The sequence below is a fragment of the Antechinus flavipes genome, chromosome 1, assembly GCF_016432865.1.
Source record: "Antechinus flavipes isolate AdamAnt ecotype Samford, QLD, Australia chromosome 1, AdamAnt_v2, whole genome shotgun sequence".
NCBI lineage: Eukaryota > Metazoa > Chordata > Mammalia > Dasyuromorphia > Dasyuridae > Antechinus > Antechinus flavipes.
The window spans coordinates 144,151,711-144,163,715 of NC_067398.1; the positions used below are offsets into that span (position 1 = coordinate 144,151,711).

At 34.0% G+C, this 12,005-nt stretch overlaps 1 protein-coding gene across 1 annotated transcript in view; it reads right to left on the reverse strand.

Moving 5' to 3' along the window:
* Window positions 1–1,438: 1,438 nt before the first annotated feature.
* The window catches only part of DEPDC1B (DEP domain containing 1B), a 125,398-nt gene continuing 114,831 nt past the window's right edge, over window positions 1,439–12,005 (reverse strand). The window contains exons 12-13 of the mRNA XM_051971223.1: window positions 8,303–8,488; window positions 1,439–2,005 (exon numbers count right to left, since the gene is read on the reverse strand). Coding sequence (XP_051827183.1) covers window positions 1,844–2,005; window positions 8,303–8,488 — 348 coding nt within the window. The 3' untranslated portion in view covers window positions 1,439–1,843. The remainder of the gene's footprint in view (window positions 2,006–8,302; window positions 8,489–12,005) is intronic.

A 12,005-nucleotide genomic window follows, 5' to 3' on the forward strand; every position in this document is an offset into this window, starting at 1 on the left:
CGTTGGCAAAAACAACATAGGAATAAAAAGGCCTTTTACTCCATTTCCAGAGGGAACTCATGACCACTGAGGGAATCTGGCAACACTTAATTCTATGATGCAATCATTAAGATGGCAGAGCTATTTTCTTGTGTCACAGTGGAACAATAGGATGTGTCTGGGATCTCACTAACATTTTTAACACCCAAAATTCAGAAGACTTTATAGACACTTATAAAACTTTTCATGAGTTTATTTCAGATTCCAAAGATTTGCCTCCAAGAAGTAGAAAGTAAAATTAAGGGAGATGTTTTTAAGACTATGATAATGTGGCTGAAAACTTATACAGTATCTCCTGAAATCTTGAAGCAGGCCATTTATTCCATTAGAATTTCATTTGTTTGGGGAAAATAGTGGGTTTTGACCACTGCAGGGGGATAGCTCCCTATCCTACTCTACAGGTTAAATGTAGTGAGACAATGTAAAGATTTCAAAGATTTGTCACTAAGAATTAGCAGTAAAGTAAAATTAAAGGAGATGTGTTTTTAAGATTATGATAATGTGAATGAAAATCTGTATAGTATTGTTTGTCTCATATTCCTTATTAGCAACATAAGGTTAATAACAGCACCTAATTCCCAGAGTTGTTGTGAAGATCAAATGAGGTATTTGTAAAACACTTCTCACAGTGCTTAGCATATACTAAGCTATCCAAATATTTGCAATTACTCTAATTATTATTCTGGAAACTCCTACTTCTTCATTACATAAATGAACAAGTAAACATTCAAGTTCAAAAAATATAGACAATGGTGACTTACACCTTGGGCAGTGAGATCTCTAACAGCATGCTTTAACAGAAGTGAACATGTAAATACAAGAAGGCATAACAACTCCATAGGAAAAATGCATTTTATTGTTCACATATCTGCATATACATCCATACCCTGCCAATTTCCAAAACAAATTTTTATTGGCTCAGAAAAATACATTTGTAAAAGGAGTCATTCTCATTGCCCTTCTCCCATCTATGTTTTTCACAGAAAAACATTAAAGATTTTGACTAGGAGTTACAGTGCTGAGAGCACCTGGCATAGTTTATTTTGTCCAACCTTTCAACTTTGGCCAGACTCCAAATTCAGTTATTCAGGCAGACTTACAAATACTGAATGATATGTCATGGGAAGAGCTACCGATATCTATGTTGATGCTCAATAAATACATCCAGGGTAAAGAAACTAAGGACCAACACAGAGTTCAAAGAATCTTTGTATACTTAAGAAAAATCACAGAATTTGCAAAAAAGAAATCATATCTGGCTGTAAAGACAATAACAGCATAGTAACAGTACCCAGTGTTTTGTTCTCATTCAAGTACATACAATCATTTTTTCCTAGCTTGTTTACAAATATCTCAAGAGCTAATAGCTTTTACACACACACACACACACACACACACACACACACACACGCACACACACGTACACACACAAATCAGTGTACAGTGACATTTAAAGTAACATTTAAAAAGTAACATTTAAAGTAACATTTAAAACAACAGACTAAAGAGAGCTAAAACACATCATTCTTAAAATTTCCAGTTTCATTCTACTACACAGCACTTGGCCTATAATTGTGAATCCAACTGTACCATAAAAAAATAGAAATCAACATTTGGCCTATAATTGTGAATCCAACTGTACATTGAAAATAGAAATCAAGATATAAAAATACTGATAATGGCTTAACATTTTTTTTTAAAAAATCAGATAATCTTTTTTATACATTTTAGTAGTCAAAATGCATTTCCCTCTCTTCCAAATTCATACACTTGAAAAAGAGATCATTAATTATTTTAAAATGAGTTACATCCTAAAACTTCTGGTTCTTTGAAAAGGCTGAAAAGGCTTTTTCAGTGCCCACATCAATAGTTGTGGTTTGGGTTTTGATTTTTCTGGAAACACCAGAGCTTCACTCTCGGGTGTAGGAAATCGTTCCTGGTAGACTTCAGGATAGGATTTCTGAAACTTAAAAAAAAAAAAAATCAGATAGTAAGATTCAAAGAAAAGGTCAATAGAATTCCTCAATGATTGTTTCACTATTCCATCCTTTCCCTAATTTCCATCTACTATTCTTAAAAAGTAATTTATTGCTTTGTTAAAAGAAGGGATAGAAGTATGGAAAAGACTGAAAACAGCTCACACCCAATCCCATTTCTGTCATAAATCTATTTTATAAAGATATTTTTGGATTACTCTTTTACAGGCACATATTCAATTTTAATTATGTCCAGGTGAATAAAATTCAATTTTTATTCATTTTCCTAACTCTGGATTTTAGAAAGGAAGGAAGGAGTCAGGGAGGGAGGGAGGGAGAGAGGGAGAGAGGGAAGGAGACAGAGAGGGAGGGAGAGACGGAGAGAGGGAAGAAGGAAAGAAGGAAGGAAGGAAGGAAGGAAGGAAGGAAGGAAGGAAGGAAGGAAGGAAGGAAGAAGGAAGGAAGGAAGGAAGGAAGGAAGAAAGAAAGAAGAAAGAAAGAAAGAAAGAAAGAAAGAAAGAAAGAAAGAAAGAAAGAAAAAGAAAGAAAGAAAGAAAGAAAGAAAGAAAGAAAGAAAGAAAGAAAGAAAGAAAAAGAGAGACCCTTTGGTTTTCCAATCTCCAAAGACATTTTACTACATTGAGTTTTTAAGCCAGATCATGTGGTTTGGAAATGACTTGCTTAACTGCTATGAAGTTATATGGCACTGAAAATAAGTTAGAGTTTATATTTATTTATATATATATTTCCCTGGTCCTAAGCAACTTTCCAACAATCCCCAGACATACCAACCTAAGCCCAGAACAGAAGTTCACTCTCTTACACCATTCTAAATCTTTTAAATGTTTTTTCTCTTTGATTCTTCACACTATACAACTATAGGATAAAGCTTGAAGAACTAAATAGTACTGCTGAATTCTGTAAAAACTATGCATTTTTTCAGAAGTTCTTAATTTATCCAATCACTATTTTAAGTTTGTTTATGCTTTCTTAAAAAATAAAATCAGCGATGAAACCTAAAAACACCTACTCAACCTTTAAACATTTTGAGCCAGCACAAGAAAATTGTTCAGAATAACTTATTGCAAGTTGAAAAGCTCTATTGTCATTACAATAATCCATTTCACTTAGTTATAGTGCTTTCAAGTTTATAAACCATTTTTTGCTACAATCTTCTGAGTTAGATGGTAAAAGTATGATGATCCTCAGTTGAAGAAGAAGGCACAGTGAATAAATGACTAGCCAGAAAGTACAGGATGTTGATATTATTGTTGTCATTGCTGAATTTTTTCAGTCATATCTGTGACCCCGTTTTGGTTTTCTTGGTGAAGATAATAGAGCCATTTGTAATTTCTTTCTCTAGCTCATTTTACAGAAGATATTGAGGTAAATAGGGTTAAGTGACTTGTCCAGGATCACACAGCTAGTAAGCTTCTGAGACTCAATTTGAACTCAGGAAGATGAATATTGCTAACTCCATGTCTGGTGCTCTATCCATTGAATCATCTAGGTGGCCGCTACTGCAGACTAGTGACATCAGAGCCAGGATTCAATTTCTTCTACCTCCATTTTCTTATAACTCCAAATCCAGAGCTCAGTCCACTTCACCCAACTTTCTCTAGTATATTTAAGAAAAAAGCCATTAAAAATCTGCCACCAATTTAGTTATGATACTCAGGTAAGTGACTTTTCCTTCTAGACTTCAGCTTCATTTTACACACACACAAAAAAAGGCAGTTCATCTCTCCAAAATCTTTCTAATATTGTATGACTCTATTAGAGTATCAGAGATGACATGACTTGGAAGAATAGGAAACTGGCTTTTTCCACCTGAACTAACACAAAATGACTTCTAAATCTCGACAAAAATTGAATTTTAGCTGATCCATTTAAAAAATTTTAGACAGATTCATCTATATGTTGATTTTCTTCAAGGAACATCAGAGTCCTCTTCATTCTAATGAATGATGACTCTTCTCAGAAGCAATAGCAGGGGCACAAAACAGTACCAGTTACAGAAGCTAAGGGGAGCTTCTATATGTAATAGCAGCAGTTGGCAGAGAAGTAAGAAACTTGGGATGCAGAGGACCAGTGAAAAGAGCAGAGTTCCAAATGTGGAAGGACAGCAAGGGCAAGAGACATCTGAGAAATCAGGCAAGGACCTATGTGAGGGAGAGCTACAGGCAGCAGCAAGGTATAATTGGGCAGATAACAACTCAGAAGAGAGGTTTCCAAAGGCAGCTGATGAAGAAGTACTTTTATTCTTGAAGAGAGCTCAAGTGTTCACAAATTGTGAGCCCAATAGGGCCAAATGTTCTGGGGTGTATTGTCATTTGCCCTTCTCCTGAGGGAGATGAGTTTTTGTGTCATAGACCCCATTTATGGTCTGGTGAAACCTAGGGCTCCCTTTTCAAAATAATACTTATAAATATATAATACAAAATACATAGGATTACAAAGTATATCATTTACTGTAATACAGGTGTTAAAATTAAAATAAAACAAGTTCAGAGTGGTAAAGAATTGAAAATTGAGATTATGCTCATCAAATGAGGAATTACTGAAGTTCAGAATAATGTAGTAGAGTGAATTTTTGTTCTAGGCGTAGGTTGATATGTCCGAGAATTATTGGAAAGTTGCTTAGGATCAGGGAAATATAGAAACTCAAATTTAGGACCATTTATTTTCAGTGCCATATAATCTCATGGCAGTTGAGCAATTGATGCATAGGACTGTTATGGAATAGTATTGTGCTATAACAAATAATGAGTAGTATGGTTTCAGAAAAACCTGAGAAGATAAACATTAACAGATATAGAGTGAAGTAAGCAGACCATGAGAATACTGTGTATAGTAACAGCAGGACTTAATGATCAACTAGGAAAGACTTAGCTACTCTGATCAAAACAATTTTAAAGAATCCATGATGGAAAATACTAGCCACCTACAGAGAGAAAATTGATGAACTCTGAGGGCAGAGAGTCTTTATTTTTCTTGTTTTGTGTGTATTTTTCTTTTCTTTTTTTTAAAGGTGGAAATATCATGCTTTGATCGACATTCAGTCTCCATAGTTCTTTCTCTAATAGCTGATGGTATTTTCCATTCCAAATCTATTGGGATTGTCTTGGATCATTGTATTGCTGAGAAAAGTTAATTAAGTCTATCATAGTTGATCATCACACAATATTGCAGTTACTGTGTACAATGTTTTCCTGATTCTATTAACTTCACTTCACTCAGAATCAGTTAGTATAAGTCTTTCCAGGCTTTTCTGAAATCAGTCTGTTCTTCATTTCTTATAGAATAATAATATTCCATTATAGTTATATACTATTACTTATTCATCCATTCCCCAATTGATGCACATTCCCTAAATTTCCAATTCCTTCTTACCCCAAAAAGAGCTGATACAATTTATGTTTTTCATCTGAAACAAGGTAATATGAAACTATGTTTTACAAGATTTCACATGTACCATTGATACTAAATTGCTTGTCTTTTCAAGGGGTGAATGAGAGGTGGCAGGGAAAGAATTTGGAACTCTCTATTTTTTAAAATGAATACTAAAAATTTTCCATGTGATTGATAAATATCTAATGAAATAAAGCAAAATACCTTGAAAAAACAAAGAAACAAGTTCACAGACTCCATGTTAAGAATCCCTGCTAAAGGTAAGGGGAAGAGTCAAGGGTGACACATGCCTGAGAAAGTAACCAGCATACCTAATGATTTGAACATACCTAAGTACTTTAGTTTTTTGGAGATTTGTTCCCTTTCTTAAGGGATTGTGTCCCTAAGTGTATGATGCCTGGGACTATCCTAGTGTTCTGGGTTTTATTTTTTTTTTGTGGTGATTGTTTTTCCTGCTTTTTCACTTTGCTCTTTCTTAAATATTTTGTTATTTGGTGGAGGGGAGAAACAAGCCATATGTTTCCATTTGATGTCCCTTTCACAACTATGATCAAATGCTCTTTTCACTCATCTCTTAACATCTACCGGAACAAAGTGCATAACCTTAGGAAAATAAAACTGTAAATAAGGAGTATATTAGAAAATACATTTGCATTGACAGAGGAATTCTAGGAAACTGACTCTAACTATGCAAATCAACATGATAGCTGAAGCATGTGGACTGAATAAATATATCTAGCAAAACCAGCATGACACACAATATCAAATTCAAAGGATATAGAATATAAAGTAAAGTCATTAAAAGAAAATCAGTTTTTTAAAAAATGGTTACACAAAATCCAAGAGCAAGAGATACAAAGAGAAATTCCATTCAAAATAACTGTTGATAGCATAAAATATTTGGGAATCTACCTACCAAAGGAAAGTCATGAATTATATGAGCAAAATTACAAAAAAGTTTTCACACAAATAAAGTCAGACTTAAATAATTGGAAAAATATTAAGTGCTCTTGGATAGGCCGAGCGAATATAATAAAGATGACAATACTCCCTAAACTAATCTATTTATTTAGTGCTATACCAATCAGACTTCCAAAAAAATATTTTAATGATTTAGAAAAAATAACAACAAAATTCATATGGAACAATAAAAAGTCGAGAATCTCAAGGGAATTAATGAAAAAAAAAAATCAAATGAATGGGGTCTAGCTGTACCTGATCTAAAATTATATTATAAAGCAGCAGTCACCAAAACCATTTGGTATTGGCTTAGAAATAGATTAGTTGATCAGTGGAAAAGGTTAGGTTCACAAGACAGAATAGTCAACTATAGCAATCTAGTGTTTGACAAACCCAAAGATTCTAAATTTTGGGATAAGATTTCATTATTTGATAAAAACTGCTGGGATAACTGGAAATTAGTATAGCAGAAATTAGGCAAGGACCCACACTTAACACTACATACCAAGATAAGATCAAAATGGGTCCATGACCTAGGCATAAAGAACGAGATTATAAATAAATTAGAGGAACATAGGATAGTTTATCTCGCAGACTTGTGGAGGAGAAAGAAATTTGTGACCAAAGATGAACTAGAGACCATTACCGATCACAAAATAGAAAATTTTGATTATATCAAATTAAAAAGCCTTTGTACAAACAGAACGAATGCAAACAAGATTAGTAGGGAAGCAACAAACTGGGAAAACATCTTTACAATTAAAGGTTCTGATAAAGGCCTCATTTCCAAAATATATAGAGAACTGACTCAAATTTATAAAAAATCAAGCCATTCTCCAATTGATAAATGGTCAAAGGATATGAACAGACAATTTTCAGATGAAGAAATTGAAACTATTACCACTCACATGAAAGAGTGTTCCAAATCACTATTGATCAGAGAAATGCAAATTAAGACAACTCTGAGATATCACTACACACCTGTCAGATTGGCTAAGATGACAGGAAAAAATAATGATGAATGTTGGAGGGGATGCGGGAAAACGGGGACACTGATGCATTGTTGGTGGAGTTGTGAACGAATTCAGCCATTCTGGAGAGCAATCTGGAATTATGCCCAAAAAGTTATCAAACTGTGCATACCCTTTGATCCAGCAATGTTTCTATTGGGCTTTTACCCCAAAGAGATACTAAAAAAGGGAAAGGGACCTGTATGTGCCAAAATGTTTGTAGCAGCCCTGTTTGTAGTGGCTAGAAACTGGAAAATGAATGGATGCCCATCAATTGGAGAATGGCTAGATAAATTGTGGTATATGAATGTTATGGAATATTATTGCTCTGTAAGGAATGACCAGCAGGATGAATACAGAGAGGCTTGGAGAGACCTACATGGACTGATGCTAAGTGAGATGAGCAGAACCAGGAGATCATTATACACTTCGACAATGATATTGTATGAGGATGTATTCTGATGGAAGTGGATTTCTCTGACAAAGAGACTTAACTGAGTTTCATTGGATAAATGATGGACAGAAACAGCTACACCCAAAGAAGGAATACTGGGAAATGAATGTGAACTATTTGATTTTTTATTTTCTTCCCGAGTTATTTTTACCTTCTGAATCCAATTCTCCCTGTGCAGCGGGAGAACTGTTCGGTTTTGCAAATATGTACTGTATCTAGGATATACTGCAACATATTTAACATATATAGGACTGCTTGCCATCTTGGGGGGGGGAAGGAGGGAGGGGAAAAAGCGAAACATAAGTGATTGCAAGGGATAATGCTGTGTAAAAATTATCCTGGCATGGATTCTGTCAATACAAAGTTATTATTAAATAAAATTAAATTTAAATAAATAAATAAATAAATAAAAGAATGGTTACAAATGTCTTTTCCACCTCTTTCTTCTTTACCTGTTTCAATTTTTTCTTTTTATCCTTGACTGACAATTTGTTATCTGTGATGATTTCCTCCAACAATGTTGCTAAAGGTTCTTGGGAACCACACACTTTTTGGTATTCGAATTCTTCTGGACTAATTTGACGACAAAATGATGGGGCAGACAGAGTTGCATCTGTATCTGCTCCTGGGTATTTTATCTAAAAGGAGAAAACACAATTATGAGAGGAAAAATAATGCTCCTTCACAAAGCTTGGAAAAATGTGTTCTGCACATCTCTAAATTAGTATACCAGGTATCAGTCCTGAAATCCCTTATTGTTATTTTGTCAATTAGCTGTCACTGACTCTTTGTGACCCCATATTAAAGATACTGGAATGGTTTGTTATTTTCTTCTCCAGCTCATTTTACATATAGGAAAACTGAGGCAAACAGGGTTTAGTGATTTGTGCAAGATCACACACCTCGTAAGTCTTGGCTTGGATTTGTACTCAAGTTTTCCTAATTCCAGGGCCAACACTTTATAAACTGCACCACCTAGCTGCTCTCCTGAAATCCCAGGGAATAAGTATTTCTGTCATTTTAAAACAATATATCTTTAGGCTATAATGTTTCAAATTGGAGTTTGTTTCAGAAGAAAGTAATTTGTTTCACATAATTCTAGCTTAAATTCTAAGAAACAATGTTCAATTTTACTTAATAGTATTTTTTCCAATTATATGTAAAGATGGTTTTCAACATTCATTTTTGTTAGATTTTGAATTCCAAAAAATTTTCCCTCCTTTTCTTATGTCCCTCCTCCCCTAGTTAGCAAGCAAATCTGATACAGGTTATGCATGTACAATTATTTAAAACATATTTCCATATTACTTATGTTGTGTGTTGGGGAGGGCAAAGAGGAGAGGAATCAGGACAAAAGGGAAAAATCACAAGGAAAAAAAAAGGTGAAAATAGTATGCTTCGATCTGAATTCAGTCTCCATAATTCTTTCTCTGGATGCAGATGGCATTTTCAATCCCAAGTCTATTGAAATTGTCTTGGATCACTAACAATGTTCAATTTCAGCAAATGGTTCCTTTTCACTATCATCAAAATGAAGTTTGTACCTTATTTGTTTTGCAAGAATTACTATTCTCTCTTTTCCAGCTGACTTCCCAATGGGGAAAAAAAGGAAAAAAAGAAAACCTATGTAATAAATACACATAATCAAGCAATACAACTTCTTGCACTGGCCATGTTAAAAAAAAATGCAGGTCTCATTCTGCATCTTGAGTCTATCACCAAAATGCTCTCTAAAATTGTGATTGGTCAATGCATTAATTAAACTCAAGTCTTTCCAAGTTCATATTCCTACATTTTACAGATAAACTGAGGCTTAGAAAGGTTGTGATTTGTACCCATTCAGCATTCACTCTACCTATATGATGCTGTCTTTCTTATTTATTTCTTCTGCCAAGTCATTTAAAGAACTGCCTTCAAGAGACCCTTACTGAAAATGAAAATATGATGGCCAGTAGAGGAGATATTATTGTTTTTTCAAAATACATGCATGGATAGTTTTCAACATTCACCCTTGCAAAACCTTGTGTTCCAAATTTTTTTCTCCCTCCCTTGCCCATGTTAAACATGTGCAGTTCTTCTATACATATTTTCACTATTATCATGCTGCGCAAGAAAAATCAGATAAAAAAGAAAAAAAATGAGAAAGAGTACAAAAAGCAAACAACAAAAAAGGTAAAAATACTATATTATAATCCAACTCAATCCCTACAATCTACAGAATATATTTTAAAAACTCACACTAACACATGAAGAAAGACTAGTTTACTAGATGGCTTAGCTAATATCTATTAGGAAGATGGGACCCTAAGCAAGGAAGCCCCAAAACTTGCTCAAATTTGACTTAGAGGTCAGGAAAGGGCAATATATAAATGGTGAAGAGTAATAAGGCCTTTCCAGGTAGGCAATAGGAGACTCTGGAGAGAATTTCTCAATTTATTTTAAACCTTACTGGAAAAAGCCCCTTGGATAATTTACCAGACTTTTTCCTAGAATAAAGGGAGACTTTGTGGGTGTTTTGCTGTATTTGTTTAATACAGCTGGCTCTAAATACCCAGGAAGCAAGCCTCAGTGGTCTAACAGATTGGAGATAGAGTTCTAGATCTCACTCCACAATTATTTAAGCATGCAATTTTAATTCAGTTTTCTCTTCACTAAATAATAATGTCACTGTATTACAGAAAATGAGAAAATGTATTTTAAAAATTCAGTACTTTCTGATTTTATTCAGTGCACACTGCAGCAAAACCTTCACAAAATGTCAGTTAAATTAATCAGTAGAATCAGCTTTCTGATCTACAGCTTACCATATGACAATGACACTGACTTAACTAGAATAAAATTGTACACATGTTATTTAAGGGTCTTATATTATTCCCTTTTAAGCATCCTATATTCCAATCAAACCCACCTATTTGCTGTTTACTATATACAACATTTCTATTCTCAATTCCGCATAGATGGTCCTCTATAACTAGATTGTACCTCCATCTCAACTACAAATCTCAGAATCACTAGCTTCCTTAAAAACACAATGCAAGTACCAATAGCAAGATTAGATTAAGAACAACTTTGAGCAAAAAAGTCATTTTGACTATTATAAATACTCATATTGACTATAAAGGACCCATGAAGGGTGATACTATTTTCACCAGGGAAAGAACTGAAAAATAAAAGTATGTATAGAGTGGTTTTGTGAGAACTTGTATATTTGTGTTTAATGGTAACCATCTCAGGGAGGAGAAGGGAAGAAAAGTGGAAAACAAAAAGAAATTTACAACATAGCTTTATTATATATTTGAAAGGCATAAGTAGTTGTAAGAGTTACAGTTTCACGTGCAATCATCTTTTAATTATTATTATTCTGTTATGGAAATGCTTATTTTAGTTCATAAACAAAAAAAAATTTTAAATCAAAACAAAATACTTAGTCAGGTACTACAGGAGAACTTTCCTGATCTTCCCAGGTATTAATGCTATTTACTCCCTCCTTCCCCAATTGATTTGTATCTGTATATTTCCTGTGCGTGTGTGTGTGTGTGTGTGTGTGTGTGTGTGTGTGTGTGTACATAGACACTGTTTTACCTCAATAGTATAATATAAGCTGCATTGTGTTTTTCTACCTCTGGCATTTAGATTTAGTCTAGTACCCAAAATTTGCCAAATCATCAGTTTGCTAATTGAATCATTTGTACACAGAGAGAGAGGTGCTCTAATTTTTTTTTTTTCAGTTTAGGAATGGTGACTTGTGGCCTTAGTTATAATGAAAAGCATTTAGCAGCATAATGGAAAGTGTTAGCTAAACACTATTTTAAATAGTATTAACTCATTGAAGGAAACATTTGAAACTTATACATAGATTCAGTATAGAACTCACCATGTAAAAGGACTAGCGCAATCCACCAAAAAGTACTAGGAACTAGGGAATGAGAAGGATAGGCTTCTAGCAAGCAGTGTGGAACATTACCAATTATTTTATCTCTCTGCATTTCAGCTTCCTCATTTGTCAAATGGAGGTGGAGTGGGGAGATTATACTTTATGATTGTTTCTGAAACTGTTTTTAACCAAACTGTGGTGCTGTGAAGAAAGGAAGCTGTTATGGCAGAGAAAAACACCCATAGCTAACTATTTGTCCACTTGGTCATATGTTTTGTCCA